This window comes from Cygnus olor, chromosome 7, assembly GCF_009769625.2.
Source record: "Cygnus olor isolate bCygOlo1 chromosome 7, bCygOlo1.pri.v2, whole genome shotgun sequence".
NCBI classification, from domain to species: Eukaryota; Metazoa; Chordata; class Aves; order Anseriformes; family Anatidae; genus Cygnus; species Cygnus olor.
Genome location: NC_049175.1, coordinates 21,038,818 through 21,060,598, shown reverse-complemented (window position 1 = coordinate 21,060,598; position 21,781 = coordinate 21,038,818). Strand labels below are relative to the sequence as shown.

Sequence of the window (21,781 nt, the reverse complement as noted above, 5' to 3'; positions counted from 1 at the left end):
ACATAAACATGGGGCTACCCATTATGAAGAAAGAGGTTTCAGTGAAATGAAGGAACAGACTTGTTATGTAAGATGTTCAGTTAGGGGACAGAAATGAGGCAATCAGTAGACATTTCTCTTTGTTTCCAGTAAAACTTCTGGTAGGCCAGGTGAGGAAGAATTGCTGCTTTTTGTAGCTTGCAGTTATAGGGCACAAAATTATAGAGGGAGCTAATCTGTGCTGCAAACCTCAGCTTGGTTACAAGCGTGTCCAACATGTTTTCGGTGGGAGAGGTATCTTTAAATATTTGTATGTCTCTGTCTAACATCCTTGATTTTGACTGATACACTTCAACAGAGTATATCAGTAGCTAGAAAACAGAAAGTGAAGTGTATGTACCTACCCCATTGTCGTTCTACCTAGGAACAAAGTCCTTATTGGCATAAAATAGGCAAAGAAGGAATAGACGTCAGCCATCTCAATAATGACCCTGGCTCTCCTTCCAGTGTATGTTTTCTGTTGCCCTTCTGCTCAAATGTTCTTGATCTATCCATATTTACAAATAGTATAATGACATGGAAGCGGGTGGAAAAGGTGTTTACCCTGTCTTTTTGTGCTTGGGAATTCCATGATGGGACTTCAGCAAGTATTGATACTACTAGAACGAATAGTCTTCTAGACACAAATCCTGACAGGAAACGAGAGTCAAATTTTAGAATATCTTGTAGTCGTGCCTTGACATACAAAAGTATATTTTTCCTGACAGTAACAGGTAGGAAACTTATCCTGGTTTCCAATGCTTAAGGAAGTAAACCAAAACTTATGAAATTTTGGGTGCCAAAGCAAGTGGTATTATCTCGAGGAAATACCAGGAAATTAGTGAGTAGAAACAGAGAAAGAATATTTCTTGAAAGAATAGTTTTCTGTATGCAGTCACTGATAGTTCATTATTTTAGTAAAAGTAAGGATTCTGTAGAAGCATAGATGCAGATCTTGATCAACAAAACCATGCGTTTGAAATCATTTATGCTTCAGTTTTGGAATAGTGAAAAAACTGTATTGTAACAGCAGTAATAATGATAGAGCCTACACTATTTAAAATGGCTGTGTTGTCTTTAAAGCATTTTTGTGTTTTTTTTTTAGACTATTTTAAAATGTTTTTACATAATTCTGCTATTTTCCACTGTCTTTACATTATTTGCTAGATGATTTGGTATATTGAATAATGATAATCCTGTTAATATTAAAATATTTGTTACAGGGCTTGTTTTTTTTCTTTTTTAAAGTAATTTTATGTGCTTTCAGTGGATAGGAAAGCCCTGGTCTTTGCCATGTGCCCTTTCTCTGTACTTGCTGCTGTCTGTTAGTTATTGTATGAGCACCCTGAAGGAACCTATCTGGTTTGGCTGGTAGATGGATATTTTCCATATTGTTCACTTTACCTACACTCTAGCATGCAACTGTAGCATCACCTTTTCATTGTTTTTCTTCTGCATTATTTTTTTTTCCATAATAAAGTAAGGGAGAGTATTTTAAAGACAGTAAGGGGGTTGTGATGTTATTTTAAACATGTTTTCAAAAGATATGCAACTGTCACATTTCCTGCATTTTTTGCTACAGTGGCTTTCCTACTACCTTTATTGTCATTGCCTTTATCACATATTCCTTTTTTTTTTTTTTTCCCCTTCCATGGCATGTTATTCTCACCTATCATTGCTCTTCAGTCAGTGTTTGTCTGCAGTAAAGTTATTCAAGAGTGGTATTTGAGGGTAATCTTAATAGTAGCAAGGCCCGCTTCTGAGATAAAGTTACCCAGGTTACCAGATAGAGATTTATGCAAGAAGTCTATGTGACGTGTGGCCTATTTAAAGAGTCTTCATGAGGAGTATATGGCCATGAAGCCACAAAATACCCAGTGTGCTGTAGCACTTCCATGTTGGCTTCTTCATCTATACTTTAATCAAAAGAAAATGAATTTTTAATACTGCCTATTTCAGTTCCTGTGCTAGGAAAAATTCTCTTTTGTGCACTTCATGTTCCTCTGCAACTCTTAAATACTCTTCAGGTAGCACACGGTCGTCTATGGAATTTTTGAGTTTACAGAAATTACACATGAAACAGGTCTTTGCTTTCCAAATTGTGCCCCCTTGTGAAGAAATAGGGTGGTGAATAGGAAAGGACATCTGCAACTTCACAGCAAAGCACTGTGCAGCAACCTCAGCAGCATGCTTGGGAACTGTTTCAAGAGGATAGTAATTAGAAATCATCTCATTGTGCTGATATAATTTGGCTCGAAGTTTGTATCTATTAATCTGTGTGTTTTCTGCAATAATGTAATCGTATTACTAGTTTAAAGCTGAGAAATCTAATGTGGAAAGAATTATTTTTTTACTTACAATGAGTTTGCATGTACTAGTGACATTATTCTCTGTATTTGTAAACCATTTTTAGAAATTGATTAATAACTAACTTTGTAAAATATTCTTTATATAAATTTGTGTAATATCAGGAGTCTATAGCAATGTTTTCAGATAAATTTAGCATTGCATCGTTTCAGTTTGCAGTAATATAAACACAAACTCCAGCATGTCAGCACAATTAAACGTTAAATATTTCATATTTTATTATCTATGTGTCAGTGGTTAAACTAAAGTGCTTATGGAGTTTTTACAATGAACACATTTCCACTGACATTGGAAAAGTAGCCTTGTAGGAGCTGCAGAGGTGAAGCAGGACCATGTGAAAAGCAGTGAAGGGATTACGATTTGGCAATGCATGTCTTTTCTCTCTGGGCTCTTAATCAGTCTCTGTAGACGAGAACAGACTGTCGTCTTGTATTGCTGAAAGCTAACTTGCAGTTTCTGCTTGTGTCTGCATGTTTCAAGTTCTATACAACTGTCATTTTTACTACCAGTTGATAACGATATGGATATGGTGAAACACAAGGGAAAAAGGTATGGTTCATGTAAGATAAAATATTTAAAAGTTTTTTTTACTACAGGAATTACAGGAAAGTTTTCCTTCAGAAAGAAGAACGTAGAGCTGCAGAAGAATATATTCTTGGTGTATTAAACAGAATATTTCTTAATGGAACACACTTCTTTTTCAGTCGGTACTTTGCAGATGTAAACTATTATTAATTTCTAAAAGTCTGTGTTGTTTCACTTTTGTTCAAGTTAGGAATACTGCCTGTGAATGTTTATTAGTTTGTTGTGGTTAAATGATTGTAGTCACTTAAGAGATGTTAGTATTTAAAGTTATAAAACTTGCACAAAATTTTGCCTACTTGTTTGCTTAGGATTATATTCTAACTCTAGAAATAATGTAATATATTTACAGTCTTTGCCTTTTCTTTTTTCTTTTGGTAAACAAAATTCTTGTTCTCTAGACACAGTTAATGATGTCAGCAGTGAAGCCCCTAACAAATACTTTGCTGTTACTGTATATTGATAAAGAAATATTGCATGTACAGTGAGGATTTATAGAAGATGCTTACAATTCACTAGAGAAGTATATTGAAATAATAAACTGAATATATAGGGTTTTTTTTTTGAATATTCGGTAAAAATATACATGAAAAGTAAATTCTATACCTATCGGTGTAAACAATAGAAAAAGAAGAAGGAAAAAAAAAGGTTTTCAGTAGAAATACAATCAGGATAACATTTGATTATTATGCTTGCTTTTATACATACTAAAAATATTCATCTTACTCTCACATCATATATGTATGAAAGTAAAATTAAAGGCAGCTCACACTACACAGTGTGGTAGTGAGAAGTCATTCACTTTCCTCAGACGCACCACACTTTTAAATAGTTGGAAAAACTTCAGAATTGTGTAGTGTTTAAGTATACCAGACTGGTCTTCCGGTTGAAGTACTGTATTTCAGGAATTTAAACTATGAACAGTGCTTTTGACTTGACCCAAGCAATGTATTGTGTGGGTTGGTAAGTGAGGAACACAAGTACCTACTTTTGGAAATAATGTAATAATGTTCTTTTTTGTACATGTGATGATTAGTAGGAGTAAGTTGTGTTATTCTTAACACTTGATAAACGCAATCTGTAGCTTTGTGACACCTTGTCTCATTTTCACTCATATAGCAGGAGGAGTTTTGCCTCTCTAATGCTTCTGTAGTTCAGTGTTGTACCTTTGCTTTATTAAAATAAAATAGGATGGGAATATTATGACAAAGATTTGAGGCCTTCAGAAAAGGGTCCAAATAGCAACTTTTTTCTTTATGCCACTATGAAGTTGTTGTCAGTAGGTTTTACAAAAGGTAACGGAAGGTTGATATATTATGATTATTATAAAAAGTCATGTATACTGTGTTAATTTCTGGTATCATAAGCCTGTGGGACTTATTTTACAAGGATCTGAGTAAACACATAGGAAGATAATTGTTTTGTTTTAAAGTGTGTACACAGTCAAAGAATTGGTAAGCTGTGGCATATAACGCTATTATATATTGTTAAATTATTCTGATGCTTAGCAGCATGTATGGGCTTTTTTTGTTGTTTTAGTAACTGCAGAGGAGTAATGCCCTGTAAAGAAAGTAAATACAGAGGCATCAGGCAATTAATTGCCATCAGGCAATTAAAACAAAAACAAGCAAGCAAGAAAAAGAAAAAAAATAAATTGCAGTAACATAAGTTTGTCCAGTACAAATTGAGAGTGCAGGGTTATCAAAACCGTCTTAATGTAGTTAATGGAATAGCATTTGCTTCCATCTTTACTCTTCACTTCTCTATTAGTTTTGAGAGAGACTTTGATTCTTAAGAAGTGACATTTTTGTATCAGTTATTTTAACAATAATACACTAGTGCTCAAACTTCCTATCTTAAATTTTGAAAAGCAACTGAACTTCCATCATTGCTTCATTTTCTGTTTTCATATGCTCTTTGACAGATAAATCTTCATAGATGGGTTTCATTGTAGAAGAATGTGTTAGTCCAGTGTGTAAGTGTTGACTTTTGGAATAAAAAGACCTGATTTTAAAATGGATTTTAGAAGTAAATCTCTGAAATTACTTTTTCAGTAAAAAAGTACATAGAGTACTTCAGGCACAGTACTGCTTTTTTCTATGCTGGTATTTTAGTAGATTTACATAGTTTATGTGGATAAAATATTTTTGGGTTGATGAGACCTCTTATAAAAAGCATGTGAAATCTTTACCTTCCATGGGAATAGATTGTCTGTGATATGCTGCTGAGAAAATAGGGGTCTGGAAATTCTGTTTGTTTATTCTGTGCTACAGTAAAGATCAATTAGATCCACATAACCTTTATAAAGGATTTTTTTGTTGTTGTTGTTTTGGTCCCTGATGCCGACTCAAGTTCTTACTGTAGCGCTGTTTGAACAAGAAAGGATTTCTGCTTATTCTCAGAATGATGCTACTGTGACAAAAATGCCATCTAGAGATCTTAACAGTATACTTGTGTAGTTTAGAGTATTTGAGACTTTAGAAGAATGTTATGCTACTGCTGGAGTTTTATGGAAACATACAGTGCTTTCAAGGTTTTACTGTCCTTCAGTGATAATTATTTAAAACTATAGAGAAAACAAACATTTTTGCTTGTTCATTGAAACAACACTACAAATTCTCCTCCCTCAAGTACATGCATACTTCATTATGCGCATGAAACCTTGGTGCAGTTAATTCAAAACAAATCTGTACTCAGCTCTCCCAAAGTTATCCAAGAGCACTATTTCGTACCAAGATGAACCTTTAGAAAGTTTTAAAAATCTTAAATTGGGCATATGTAATTACAGATAAGCGAGTCAGGTTTTTTTTTTTTTTTTTTTAACTGCTATGATGGTATTGAAGAAAAGCTTTTGGTTGGAATGTAATTTTTATCCTTCATTTTGAGAGGATAAACACATACATAGATCACTTATGCATGTAATTCAGTGTAATATAATTGCAATTTATAAAAATGATTGCACTGAGCAGGATGGCTATGAATTCTGGTAAGGAAGCTGTTGTATATACAAAGTTTAGTTGAAGCTAAAGCAAAATAAATCTCATGGATGACTAAACTGTAGTCCCTGGGTCTGTAACAATCCCCAGAGAATAAGGAAAGTTAATTTAAAATATTTCTGTTCTTCTGGTCTTAAGCCAGATGCCTTAAATTCTGAAAATCAAGCCTCAAGTGACATTCCACTCCAGTGGGAAAAGAAAGAACATATACTCTGGTCCTGCAGAATCACATTTACTTTATTAACAGCTAAAAACCATAATTTAAATACTAAACTAATGCAGTCTTGTTCCTGCTCTCACACCCTCGTTCCCGCTCCTGTTTGTTCATGCTCTCATTGTCTCTCTGGTAAAGCAAGCATATTTACTTTAAGAACATCTTTTAATCTGATGAGGGAATTAGAATTTTTGAAAACTGTAGAACATTAGATTATTTATTTTGTGGATTTTGTGTAAGTAGAACTGAACTGGAAATACAATGAATGAATAATCATCCCTTGTTTAGATCTTGAAATTGGTTTCCAAAACTGTTTGGAGACAAGGAAGAAACTCAAGAATTTTATCCTAATTGTAGTGTTGCTATCATTTCATTTTTTTAGCAGATTTGGATGAAATTCAAAAACTCTTCTAGTAACAATTATTTCTGTAAATACAATTTTATTCTGGTATACATTTTAATATGAGTATGGCTATTAGTGTATATTAGGTATCCACCATCAAAGTTGTGTACCATACAAAATGTTATGTGAAAATTGAACATACTGCATTCTGCAGTGCAGTTATTTAGTTTAAGGGAGCATTTGAACTTACCAACTGAAAATGAGGAACAGCGGAAATTAATTCTTTAGGTCACTGCATTGTGTATTGCCTGTTGACAGCTGCTCTCTTCTCATCTTAAGCTCTCTAATACTTGAGATGTGTTCTATAGATACAGCATGCTTTTCCTGAGCAGCTAATGGCTAGGGAAGATGAATAGTGTTGAAGGTACTCCTACTGATTCAATATCAACATCAGTACAATTGCTTCATTGTACTACTCTGGATTATTGCAATTGTTTATTTTCAGCCAAAAATTTTCTTCTAAAAATTTACAAGATAGGACCATACCCCTACCCACTTTTTTTTAAAGGATTTTTATTAAATGTTCATTTTGAGCAATAATGAATGAAGACTCACTCTATTAGTAAGCTAAGATTAAATGTGTTATTAAAAATTAAGTTCAGTTTATGAATGTTCTGTTCTAACTTTGGTCAAGGAATAGTGCCTTTTCTATTTCTAGGCAATTTAAGAAAAAAAAAAAACTTTAAGTGGAAAATGCCTCTTTATAGAACAAAGTTATTTTGTTTCATGAAATCATGTTCTGTAGCCTGACCTAAAAGTCTATTAAACAATTCAGTCATGAAAGCTCTGAGAATTTCCTGGCCCCTAAGTACTATCCAAAATAATCTTATAATTATTCATGTGACCCTATGAACCCAACAGCTGAAGTACAAGCAAACAAATAGGCATGGATTCAACGTCTACAAAATTAGAAAATGAGAACTAGATTTCCTGTGCGAAGGAAAATGCTTCAAGTTGCTCTTCTGTTAGCTATATGCCTTGATTAGAGATGCATAAATTTTACAGCTGTAGTAATATACCTCTGAGTCTTTTATATCAATATCAATTATAACAGGTTTTAAATGAAAATATTTAAAGATACAGCAAAGTTCTGTAGTACCTCTCATTTATGAAATACTTAAGTTTCTGATAGGTTGTAGCTCTAAATTGCAAACTGTTTCTGATGAATTTGGAATGCTTTGCCTTTCAGTATAAATCCACGGTGTATGTTAGCATGAGTGTTTCATTAATGCAAGTAATAATAGTGGCTGTATGAACATGAATATGGTTTTCTTACAAACATTTTATCTTAAAATTATAATCATTTAATTACTAATTATAAAACTTTATTTTTAAGATGTTTTTTCTGATAGGAGATATTTTATTTTTCCCTTGTACTGTGGGTTATCCCGCAAACTTACTGTCACTTTGTAGCTCAGAAACATGCTGCGAAGCTCGTCTTTCAAAGCTCTTTAAAAAGTTAGTTCACGTGTGTGGGTGCAGTTATTTTTAAGTGTATGAGTTCTGTGGGAGTCTTTCCTCAAATGGGAAGACTGCTATTAGTAAGGTACAAATGCATATGGATTTCTGCCTGTATCTGATGCGTGGTTTTGTTGTTTGTCTGTTTTGTTTTAAAGGAAGTGTAGACACACTATCACACACATAGAATAAGTGCTGAAAAAAAGCAGAGGTGTGGGAAGTGGGCTGTTCGGCTCCCTTGGTGGGCCAGACGTTGGTTTCCTCTGCATTGAATGCTCACCATTCATCTCTCTTGAATATACCTATCATACAGTCAGTGTTTGGGAGATAGTAAAAATGAACATGAGGCTTGTTTGAACTAATTAACTTATCGAGATAATTAAAATAATTAATTTATCTACCTTTGAAAGAAGTAACCCTATAAGACGGTATTAAATACATTTTTGATGGTTTCTGTTAGTATTTCTTCTTATTTTTATCTGTGTTTGAAAAGCTCAGGGAACCTATTTTAACAGTTGCATCCCATTACAGTCTGTTGTTCCGAAGATGTATAACGAGAGGTGGAATTTACAATGAACATCTGTGTGATCATTCTTGAGTTGAAATTATTCAGTCATGGCACATTTAATTTCTAACATCTAAGCAATTTAACTGTGAATGATGTCAGTTGGCTTTCTGACATGGAGTTTTAATCCTAGTTACTGCCTATTTTAAATAATGTACTTAGCTACAGTAAAATTCTGTAATGAAGAGTTGACCAGCTAGTCTTTTCCTTGTTTTAAATACTTTTATAGCATACCTATACTCTTTTAAATGAATAGAATATCTTTGGTTTTAATCAGTAAGTTACCAAAAGACATTATTAAAATATAAAAAAGGTAATATGACTTAAGAACAAAGGTATTTGCAGCACTCATGCTTTTGTGCTAAAATCTTAGTAGACAGTTTGGAAGTTGATAACTCAAGAAATTCCATTCTGCATGATAAGGTGTTCAAAGACACGAACCACATCAGACGACTAAAGCTATGATCTTGGTAAAGAAAGGTATGCATTACCTTTGTAGTTGCTTTTAGACTAAAGCTGAAGTACCAGAAATTTTTGAGCACAATATATTTGATTTCTTTTGCTACAGATTGTTTGTAAGTGAAATTGTTGGTAAAAGCTCGGAGGAATTAAATAAGCATCCAAAATAAAAAGGGAAAACTTTCTGCAAGAATAATTAAGAGTATTCATTTATCTCAGAAAACTAACTTGAGAAGTATTAGAAAAATAGAAAAATTATGATTTAGACTGAAGAAGTCCTCAAGAGATCTTAGCAATTAAAAGCTATTAAGAAAAATATATTTTCATTTATACTTCTGTGTCAACAGAAATATGAATAGAGAAGGCTGACCAGAAGGTGACTGGCCTTTTCTGGGTAAGATTAGAGAAGTCTCTCTTGCTGATAAGGGCATTGTTTCATGTTGCTGAAAAATGAGGCTGCGTTTTGTTTGGTGTCATCCTTTCAGTTTCTCCTTGATCAAAACGAGCTTTCAAGTACTTATGAGCAATCTTTTGAATGACAGTTAATTGATGTGTCTTTTTGTCAGCCTCTGTTTTACATCTGAACCTGACTGTTCTTAGTAGTTACTTGGATCTAATGTGTAGTACCTGCCATGAGAAGTTAACAAGCTCTGTTGTACTGATCCTTCTGCAGAGGACTGACGATTCTGTAGGAGCGGGACATTCTGGGGGTGGAGATGCTGAGGTAAATATCTGCGCCATTTATATCACACTGTTTTTGTTGTCTTCCAGGTCTGTAAGGTTCATTTGTAAGATCTTTGTCTGTACTTGTTCCATGCTAATATACTATGAGGAAAACCACTGAAGTCATTATTGTTTCTTGAAGATCTTGAGAATTTAATCACTCAGTGAAGTAACAGCTGCCCATGAGACGATAATTTACTTTGAATGTTTATCCCTCTTGCTGTTAAGGAGATCATCTTAAGAAGCCCATCCTTCCTTTGGTAATGGCTTTTTAAATACTTAGCAGTGTTGTCTTACCAAAACGGAAAATTGGTAATAGCAACCAGGATTTATCGAAAGTGAAAATGACAACTTCTTAGATGTTTAGTCATGGCTGTAATGATTTACTAAGTCTATCTCTCAAACGTTCTTGGGGGAGGTGTTTGTTTTGTTTTGTTTTGTTTTGTTTTCCTGGTGTTTTAAAACTCTATCATCATTTTCAGGAATTAAAAGATTTCCTTACTAAGGCACTGATGGTGTACCAGAACTGCAAGAAGATGACTGATATAATTTTTGAAAAATGTTGAGTTATGTTTAAGGTTTGCCTCTGCAAGACAGTTTGATACTCGTTAAAGTCAGTTTCTGCTCCTTGAAATGATCTCATCCTTAACAGGATGCAATTCATAAGAAATATTGGTGGGTGAGGTAATGCACATCCTGTAATTGCAACTGAAGCTGCAGAAAGTTCACAGAACATCAGTTAATGAATATTACAATTTGAGCACATCTGTGCTTGTTCGCTGTTGGCAGCCTTCCAGCTGCCATTGATGCTGCTTCCCATGTTGCCAGGACAAACTCATCTGTTTTCACGTGTGTCTTCTGCTGCTGTGTGCTGCATTGCCCAGTTACGACTTACTGTGTAAAATTTAATACACAGCAAAATTGTTGCTGAATAAGTGGGCATCATTGCTCTATGGAAGGGTACTCTATCTTGCGCTCTGTCCTGGCATTGTAAAAATCTGCATCTTAAACATTGAAGAGACAGAGAGTTTGAAAAGCCTTTGAGGACAGACATTGCAGACATAGCAACAAGGTTATGGACAAGACGATTGCTTGAAGTGTGACCAAAGGATACAGGTCACTGCAGTATTTCATCAAAATTGTTAGAACCTAAAGCTCAGACAGGAAAGCAAAGGAAGACATTTGTGCCTCTTACAGTGACTGTAGCACTGGCTGTTGTTAGAAAAGCAGGATTTTGTCACGTGCCATGAGTGAATTAGAACTTGTAGTGAGTATGCTGGAACAAGCATTGACTCCTATGATGAAGAGGTGCCTGAAGGCCATTATTCCTTTCCTGTGATGTGTTCTTTCCTTCAGAGGTATAAAGGGACCAAAACAGACACTGCTGCCCATATCTCATTTGTAGTCCTACACACTCTTGGCAGGACATCTTCCTTTAGACTCAGTAAACTGATCCCAGTTTATTCCCTGCACTCTCTGGGTTTCTGGGCAGTGAAGGTACAACATACAACATGTTTGCTTTTACTCACTACCTGCAATTGCAAATGATGCTAGCAGAGGTCTTTTCTGAAAATCAGAGTCAGTTTCAGCACCACACAAAAACCTTACTTCATTTTACCGTGTTTACTTTCTTTCCTCTTTTACCTGCTCATTCTGTGGACTGCATTCAAAACTTCATCAATGCAGTGATATTTAAGTCCTTACTACCTCAGTTATTGACTGAGAAATCTTTCTCTTTGCCTTTCCTGATTGTTCCTGTTTTTTCTTCTTTTTATTGTCCCAGAAAATATGAACAACGCCCTGAACATGTCTGAACCACCCCCATAGAAAATAGCGCACTTGTCAAGTACTGGGCGGAATAGTAGCATCATTGATTACTGCGTGTTTGTGACATTTTAAGCAAGGTTTTCTTGCCCTTTTTTTTTTTTCCCTCCCAAGTGAGACAAGTGTTCCTAGGATGTTAAGAGGTAGTTTTCAGATTGTACCATTGCACTGTGTTCTAGGCATTCTTTCAAATGCAAAACAGCATTTCAACAGTCCAGAGATATTTTAAGGAATTTTTCCATTACGAAAATTAGCATCTCAGCAGTCAAGATATTCTGTTTAAGCACCATGTGAAAACACATAGAGATAGCAAAATATGAGAAAATTAAGATGTAGAGAACACTGTTAACCCCTGATGTTCTGAACAGTCTTTGCACATTTGCATATATTTCACGGCAAACGTGTGTTTATAGCTCCAGCTTTCTTGCTGATGAGCTGCTACCGCAGTTCTGAGATGACCTGCCTACAGACCTCCTGAGGCTAGTCTTTGTCATCCTGACATGCTGTAGTGCATGATGGCCGTGTCACACTGCCAAAACAATCCTTTACTGCTGTTTCTTGAATGCAAACGTGCCAAATGTCCGTGTTTCAGCAAAAGTTCCTTCAGGTGATGGCAGTTCTCTTTCTCCTATGGGTTAAGCTGCAGACAGCCTAGATGGCAAGTTATCTATTGCTGAAATTGCTACCAGCTCTGCTTTCTAGGGCCATCATTGGCTTAGAGCCAACTGAAAGGCAAAATTCAACTATATCTCCAAAACTTCTGAGTGTGAATAAGTGTCATGATGAGTAACACATTTTATTTTATTTTATTTTATTTTATTTTATTTTATTTTATTTTATTTTATTTCATTTTATTTTATATCTGAGATGGTTGTTAATAGTTTAAGAATGTTGCCTGTTAGCCAAAAAAGATGGGTCATGAAATTCCGGGAGAGGATTCATGGGAATTTTCGAGCTTGACCCCAACTCGCTAAACTGTAGTTGCTTCCAGATAGCTTTTCTATATTTGCCACAGTATACCTAGGGAGAAACCCTGCAACAAAGTGTTGTGCCAAACAAGAAATCAAAGGACCTTGGGATACGTAGTGAATCTCATGCAAATCTGAGTGGCAGTACAATTTACTAATGCCCGTGGATGACTTTGTCATCATCTACTTCATCTTGAATAGTAAATTAGGAGTGGAATTTAATTAACTATACCTTTCATCTTTTGCACTATTTGTCTTGTAAAATACCAGAACCCTGTGAGACACATGGCCAAAAATTTGATTGGCTGTATGTGCTTATTTGGTCACAAGCCATAGATAGCTGAGTGCCATCAAGAAGGTAATGCTTAAGCAGTCTAAATGTTTAACTTTTTATTCTGAACACTGAAAAATACTTAAAAAAAAACACAACAAAAACAAAAACAAGCTCAAATCAATTTCTCAAAAGGGTTCTAAAGCCTTCACATATTTGGTTACTGATGTGAACAAGACATGTCAGTGAACAGAGCTCTAAAACAACCCTGACCCAGCAGACATTTTGCTGTTCACAGCATCATCTCTGTCAAACACAGTAAAATCCTTTAGCTCTGAACTGCATACATAACTCTTTGGGATATGGGGCCCTGACATATCTTATTGGTAATATAAATACATGATAGAGATAAATATAGATATATACAATATTCTAGACAAAACTGATGTAACAGAAAATGCATTCAGTGTTTAATATATTTCTGTTCTCATGTTTGATAATTTAATAAAAAATTGTTGAAGCAGATTCATGTTTTAGACAGTCCACTAATTAAAGATTTCCTTCTTCCTGTAAATCAGGAAAGTATACATACTAAAGTTGTTACACCCTTGTTCTTCAGTCTTCTTCTATGAAAGTCATATAGGGATCATCAGTCTTTTTACAATACAGAATATTTGCAGTGATAAACATTTGAACCCAGTGTCTCCTGCTAATATCCATCTGTACAGAATCTGATTTTTTGCTGTTGTCTTAACCAAATTTTGTAGTGAATTTCTCTGCAGAGATGCCAGAGCATTACGAGAACACAGAGAGGAAGTTGATAAAGGGAGCATAATAACTAGATTCTGTAGTGCTGGAAGCAATAACCATGTACAAGTAAGCAAGCCTGCCCAGAAGCGGGATCTCTTGTGAATACAGTGCTGAGAAATGGGTAAATTGTCTTAAGCTAGCTTAGGCCAGAAAGTTGCAGTGCTTTTCCAGAGCTGGCCTACAAAGTGTCATCTTAGTGTCTTTGTACCTGTAGCTTTTACTTAAACCAGATAATTGTAAATTACATAGAAAAGTAGAGAATTGACTGTATAAAATAGTGTGATTCCTTTCTATTTATGCATAGCAGAAACTATTTCTAAAAGTATGTGGTGGATGAAAAGCAAGGTCAGTGATGATTCCATATTGGCTTAGAAATCTGTATGACTTGACATGACGTGACTTTAAATCCCAAATCAGTGGCAGACCATTTTTTCATAGATTGGTCTGATTTTCAGTATTTTTTCAGATCCTGTTTGACAACTGTCTGTTCCGATGTCTGTGAAAATCAAGTCATTAGCATTGTAGTGTATGGACAGTAATGCAGTGACTGATTCTACCACAGTGAGTTAGATCAATTGATCCATGTTAAAAGTGATGTCCAAAATGGCTTTTGCTTTTGTAGCTAGAAGAAATGCTCCTGAGAGTATGGCCTCATTCTTTTTTAAACAGAATATAGTTGGGTGGTATTTTGAGATTAATGAGGTAAATAACTTTGCAGGTAAAAATGTCAGGAAAAGTAATTTATTTCCACTTTTAAAATAAAAAAAATAATTTTCCACTTTTAAAATAAAAGCATTTTTCAAAAGGTGATAATAGAAGTAATAATTTCACTTTTTGTTTTCTTAAAAAACAAAAAAACACAAGAAGAACAAGAACTCCTCACAACATCTTTACAAGAAAGCTTTTCTTAATCTATTCTGCAGTGTTACTTTAGCAGTGGTCTTGAAACATCATGGGCTAATCAGTGAAGGTAAGATCATAACTTGAATGAGTTTAAGTCCGAGAAAACGTAAGATTCTTCAGAAAGAAATGTGACTGACAGTATCACCCTTTTTTCAGTTTTATTAAAATCAGTGCTTTAGAGTGTGATGTTGGCATGCAATGTTGGAAGACATAAAACTGAAGTATTGAGCAAGTGCATTAGTATGTCTGATTCTTTTTGTTGTTCTGAGCAAATTCTCATTCTAGTAATTGCTTTCTCTTTCAGTCACCCTCTCCTCTGCCCAAGTTCGCTTTACATATTCCTTTTTTTCTGCCCCAAATGTTTTATTGTTGTGGTTTTGTTTTTGTTTTTCACAGCAGAATGCTATCAGATTCCATGCTCTAGATACTTGAATTGTACTGTTGTTGAATAAATACATATAAAATCTTACGGGATTGGTCTTTGGACATGACATCCAAGAGATCACTGTTAACTTCACTGAATCAATATTTCCAAGGGTATAGTACTCTTCTGAAAATCCTGCCATGCCAAAACAAACAATCACTATCAGAATTCATTCATATGAATGGAATTTTTCTTGGAACAGCAGAAATTTTGAAAGAACAATATTTCCTGTGGTGTTAATAGTTGTGTTTAAGCTCTCCTGTTCTGTAAATCTTTCATGTTTTCAAAGGAGACATTTAAGTGATCTTTGACACATGCTGTCCTGAGAGTTATTACTTGCTAATCTGCCATTCTGGTTTACAGGCATTTTAAAAGGTTTTACAAAACTATAACAAACAAAGGAGTTGTGTTGCAGATACACTGCACAAGGGCTGTAGGCAGCCCTTCCATCGTAGAAGCGTTCTGTGGGTGGTGACTTCAAGAGTAAGTTGTCAGCGTGTTACCCAGAAGTTGGACTAGAGTGCATATCTGAGCATACCTCTTTCATTTCAGTGTCTCATTTTGGTTGTTCTGGCTATATCAGTGAAGGTTTTTTTTTTTTTTTTTTTTTTTTAAAACACTGGACGGATACCCATCAGAAACAATGCACTGAACTCTTAAAGCCCCTTTAGGGGAACATTTTCTATTATTTTTATAGCATAGTAGCAATAAGCATAATTTTGCATGGCTGTGTGCACTATTTGGGCTCACATATTCTTTATTACTATAATAAAGTTAGAGAAATTAAGCTTGTTTCATAGTATATGGGGATCTTTGGTCTGTTCTTAATTCCAATTTCTGGAGTTCATATGGGCTGAGCAGCTGCTAGATGTTTGGCAAACTGATTACATGCCCTGAGGTTCTAAGCTAAATACCTGAGGCAGAAAAAAATACAAAATGAGAAACAGCAAAGCCATTACAGTAAACAGGAGGAGATACATGTAAGTTTAACTAAGAAATCATAACAATTATTTTTGTGAACTTCTATATCAAATGTTTCCAGTACAGCAGTACCCATGAACTGCAGCTTCATTTTGGGGGAATATCTGTGTTAAACTGTAAGACTAAGAATGGCCGTAGTGTTTGGGTTTCTGCCACTTTCATGTGGTAAATCTACAGTAATGTGTGAAGAAAAGGACATAACGCAATTTGCATTTGCCGTGATGATTAATCAGAAGAAAAGACTATAAGAGAAAAATGCTGAATAGTTTCAAGGCCAGCATGAATTCCTTGTTCTTATAGTTATTTTTAAAGAATATCTTAACAAAATATGTCTGTTGTCATTGTAAAGAAGTTTTATTGCCTGAAGGTTATCAATAAGTTAACTTGCAGATACCATTTTAAATTACTAGAAGCAAAACTGAGTTTTCTTAAAGTTCTGATGATTTATTAGATACATTAGTAACAGCTAAAAGATGTATTTTGTTTCCATGTATTTTCCACATATGGACTTGTTTGAAAGCCAAATGAATAGAATTCGGCCTGAATTTAATCCTTATTTTAAAGCTAATTTTCATTTCTTAGTTGGAGGGCATGTTTTTCTTCTGCAGTCTTGTGGAAAATTTCATATTGCAAGTAATTTTTGTATTCTTCCTACTTACCATTGAAATCTTTTAGGCTTTAAAAACAGAAGAAAGTAAAAATCTTTCATAGTCACAGAATACTTTTACTGGAATACTGCTGTATTAGTACATAGAGTTGCCTGCTTTAGCTCATTTATTTAAAAAGTATCATGTAAAATCATGAGAAAAGAAAAAAAGATTAGAATGTATTGCTTTTATTTTCTAAAGTAAAACTTGGGATAATGTAGTTGCATTTAACTTCTACCATTTACACGTGTTCATTACAGTGGTACAGAGAAGAATGTCCACCCATACAGATCAGTATAACTGCTAATAAATGTCAATGCTCTTTTTGAAACCACTGATTTATGTTACTAGTTAATAAGTTATTAAATTTTGAATAAAAGTTTTCTATTCTTCCCAAGAGGTCATTAATACAAAATTAAACTCCGTCCTGTAATGAAATTAGCACTTTACTCTGCACTATCTACAAAGAAGCTTGAAGTATGTTTAATATTGCAACACTTCTAGATCCAGATACTATCCTCAGTTTCTTGTGAATTACTGTTTTATATAAACTGTGCGAGATATGGCAGCATCAGACTGCAGATGGCTTTGAAATCTTTAATTCAATAGAGAAGGCAAAAGTGAATCAGGAGTGATATGCCCTTAGGAGATGTTGTTTTTTGGTGAGTGGCTATCAGTTTAGTGCTGCATTTTATCCTTCTTGGTTCATATTCATTCTTAATTACAGTAAACATTCTTCGGTGGAGAAAATAAGTGATACAGATCAATATAACTGTATCTGTCAGGATGAGCCATAAGCCCTGGTTTGGAATCAACTGTTTTATCTCCCAGGCAAAATTAGTCTTCTGCATTGTCTGGTGCAATCTCATTGAAAGATGATTTTCTATATCAATTACCTGAAGATAAATTAGAATAGAATAGTTTAGTTTAGTTTAGCTTTTAGGTGAATTGAGTTGAGTTGTGTTGGCAGGGACCTTCAAAGATCATCAAGTCCAACTGCCTGACCAATTTAGGGCTAACCAAAAGTTAAAGTATACTAATGAATGTATCGTCCTAATGCCACTGAATATGTTCCTATTGTGATGGTTTCCGTTCATTTCAGTGGCTGGTAAGTACATACATTGTAAGTCTATTTTTTATTTTTATTTTTTGTAACCTCATCTGTGTGCAGCAGCAGTAACACATTCAGAGCTTTAACACATCAAAACAGACACTATTTGAAAATGTTTTATGAAGCGCAGAGTCTCTGGAGACAGCTAGTGCCCTGAAGTCTACTTTATACAATAGAGATTAACACCATTATTCTCTGTATAATCTCTCCAGCAAAACACTGTCGCCTATTTCTGTCAACAAATGGTTTCTTTGCTTTGGCAGCTGAAAGAACTTTTAGTTGTGTAGGCAACAAAACATGCTTTTATAAGTTGCAGAACCCAATTTTTAAAATATTTTGGAAGGTAACTGTGGTTTTGAGAAGTTATTTTCATTAACTAAATATTTTTTAAACAAGCTAAAAAGACTAATTATGCCTGCTATGTGTGACATGTTCATAATTTATGAATAAGGCAAGTTCACTATCTCACAGTGCACCTTATAGAAAGGTGTATCATATGGACACATATGCCACAGTTCCCTGCAGGCGCATAGCCTGCAGAGTAAAGGTCTGCACGTATTCTGTCCAGATAGTGTATGCTCTAAGAGTGTATTTTTAAAGGTGGACATGAGCAGTGTTCTTAGTGAATGAGTCCATAAAACTCTTATGTAGCAAAGAAAAAAAGATAAAGAGGCTCAAGTAAAGGCTTAACATTTCAAGAAGCATGAGACCAAATATACTTTGGAAAATTAGCAGGAAAAAAAAAGTTAGATACCACAGCATTTCACTGTGCAATGAATCACAGAAGCTGTATTTCCAATGAAATTGAGTTATATGTCATAGTCACCATGCAAAAGAAATTTCTTTTTAAATGTATGTGTGTTAATAAATGTCAATGCTCTTTTTGAAACCACTGATTTATATTGCTAGTTAATAAGTTATTAAATTTTGAATAAAAGTTTACTATTCTTCCCAAGAAGTCATTAATACAAAATTAAAGCTGAGATAAGAAATATGTACATTATTGCATATTATTTGATATTTTGTGTTCTGGAAAAAAAAAAGAAAGAAATTGTCATTGAATTTAGTAGGTGAATCAAAGCTTCTGCTATTCTCACAGGCTTTACCTGAGCAAAAGAGTTATATCACCCTTCACAGTTCATTGAGGGTCAGATATCTTGTGGGGATTGGGCATTGGAACCTCCCCAACTTAATGACTTGGGATGTGCAAGGTTAGGACAGAAGTGTACAAGTGCAGATCTGTGCTCTGGGGGCTGCTCTGGTGTTACTGGGCATGGATCTGTCCCCTGGTGAGAGTGCCAGTGCTGCAGCCATGTGACTTACACAGGCTGTGCAAACAGCGTCTGATCATTTGCCTGAGCACGTGTGCTTGCAGTGTAGGATTGGATGCGCTTTCTGCCATGTCAATGGATATCTGTATTTTTTTATGTGAAGGGAAGGACAGCAAAAAGAAACAAGCCATTAACCAAAAAAAAAAATAAAATAGTAAGGCATCACCTTACTCCCTGTGCACTTCTAAGGACTGAAGACAGCAATATTGTACACTTTGATTTCCTACATTAACAATAAAGCTTGTGAAGTTGGATGAAAATTGAGTTTTAAAGTAACTATTTCAATCAAAGCCAATTTATTGGCTTATGTGACAATACTGATTTAACGATAAGGTGCCAGTTATATGCATTACTGAGTGTCTGGGCAACAACCCCCTGAAAATTGCCTCGGCACCTGTCCCACCAAGAGTTATGATGACCATTTCCTATGTTAATCTTTTAATTCGGTAGTTTACACTATGCAATTAGAAAACACAGAACATTGAAACAAATTATTAATGTTAATCAGTAAGTCAGCATGCAAGAATGCAAAGAATCAAGTCTCTCCCTGCATATTAAATGAAAAGATTTCTTCCAGATTCTTGCTTTGATCATTATAGTCTTTTAAATAAGCAAACATTACTTAGTTGCTAAGCCACAGACTGAAGTTCATTAGTGTGTTAGTACAAATATTGGAAAAAGAGTACTAAAGCAATATTAGATAGAGGACCTGTGCGTAGGCTGGAAGTAATGCAATGAACATGACACCAGAACATTTTGAATGATTGCTTACAATGATTAAAACCATTTCTGTTTACAAAAACCCGCCCCATTCGGCAAGCAAAAGTGCAAACCCTGAGCGGACCTTTTTTCTGCTACTGATAGCTGTAAGACTTTACTGGAAACACAAAATATTTGATAGTTTTGTAATAGATTTTGTGTATGTTCTTTATTTGAAATGTTGACCGCAGTTGTATTGCTGTGGCACCTTTTTGTGTAATGATGATCCTTAGAACTGATTTTCATTAGAATGCTATTAATCATAGATTTAAAGCCAGAATGTTATCTTATTTAAATAGTGTGGAAACCTGACGCAAAATCTTTGCAAATCAGTTCTGGATTCTTAGAATCTTTAGGTTTAATGCATAAATGCAGTGCTTTGACACAATGCCTTCTTGCTATTGATCTTTACATCAATTCATGCTAGTTTGGAATTTTTTGATATTCAGTTTATTATCCTAAGCAAATGAACTAATTTCATACTTTTGTATTTCTCACAGATCTTCAATACAGTGAGAGAAGGAGCAGAAGACAGTTTTGAATATTTTCCTCTTATTCTGAGAAAGCTCCCAGCTTTAGATACAGACTATGTATGCAAAGGTGATGGTTTTTGTGTAGAACCATGTGTAGCAGGTGCTTACTCTCGATATCGTGCCACTTTACAGAGGACTGCACTCTCTAACTATATAACTGGTGCTTTACTAGAAGCAACTACATCATTGGGAGCAAGAAGCGGTCTTCTAAGTATCTTCGGAGGATCAACTGGAAGAACAATGCTTAAAGGTAGGAAAGATTTAATTTTTTTGAAGCCTGTCCACTTTAAATATAGCAAGTATTGCAAAATATATACTACCATATAATATTCTGTACTTTATATACTCATATATTAAATTAACAGATAAATAGATTTTCATGTTTTCAAAGATTTTTCTTTGCAATTCATTCTGTGTCATAATAACTAGGATTATTAGTTTAATAAAGTAAAAATGCATGCAAAACTGAAAAGATTATTATAAAACCAGACAAGTTTTTTTCCTTTTTTTTCTTTTTTGAAATGTTTCTGTTAGTGTTGAAATGTTCCAAAGTTAATGTTGAAACCATTGTAGTTATGGTGTTCCTTTCTGTAATATTTGTCATTTATGTAGAGTCCTGTTCATGGTCTGACTTGGTTTAGGACTTCAGAATGTTGTATATACTACACTCAGTTCTTGTTGTTGTCATTTAACAACTAGTTGTCAGCAGAGCACTATGCGCTAAGTATATACAATTGGTAACAGATTTACTGTTGGTCTTCTACTGAATTCCTCACCTTTCTAGGATCTGATCATTTTGAATAATGTGGGTATTGTCTGTTTGGATAATACTTATCGAGGATGGATGCTGCATAATAACCTAAACCTAAATAGTAAATAATAAATAACAGTAAATAATAAATAAATAATAGCAATAAATAAATAAAAAACAATAGTAAATAAATAATAAACTAAATAGTCTTAGTATGCAATAAGGATACCATTCTGTGATTTAGTTTGGTCACTTCTGGAAGTTAAACAAGAAAAAGGCATTCTTGGTATGAATACATTGCATTAGAGCAGAATTTTGTACAGAACATTAACTGCATTTTATAGTAATTTGTAATTAATTCCTAGAATATTTCCTAAGGTACTCAAGCATCTGGGGATTTATCAGCATGTTATCCTGTGACTAAAGGAAGTAGTATCTCAGTTGTACACTGTAGAATTGAAGCATGTGGATATTACGTCTTGTTTAAAGTTTTACAATAATATGACAAAATCAATAGAATTCTCAGTGTAGTTCCTTAATGCAGATACTGACCTCATTTTTTCAAACAAAAAGTCTTATAGTTTGTACTCAGATCAGGTTATCTTGTGTGTGGCACTTTCTAGTTTTAATTAGTCTATCTTTAGGTAAATCAAATGACAAAGGATTTGTGATGGTAGAAGAAC

The 21,781-nt window shown here is 34.4% G+C and overlaps 1 protein-coding gene across 4 annotated transcripts in view; it reads left to right on the top strand.

The window, feature by feature from the left end:
• Nucleotides 1-21,781, top strand: part of PLCE1 (phospholipase C epsilon 1) — a 154,804-nt gene that overhangs the window by 44,923 nt on the left and 88,100 nt on the right. For all 4 annotated transcript variants that reach the window (XM_040563384.1, XM_040563385.1, XM_040563383.1 and 1 more), the window contains exon 3: nt 20,315-20,597. In XM_040563384.1, the coding sequence (XP_040419318.1) occupies nt 20,315-20,597 (283 nt within the window). The remainder of the gene's footprint in view (nt 1-20,314; nt 20,598-21,781) is intronic.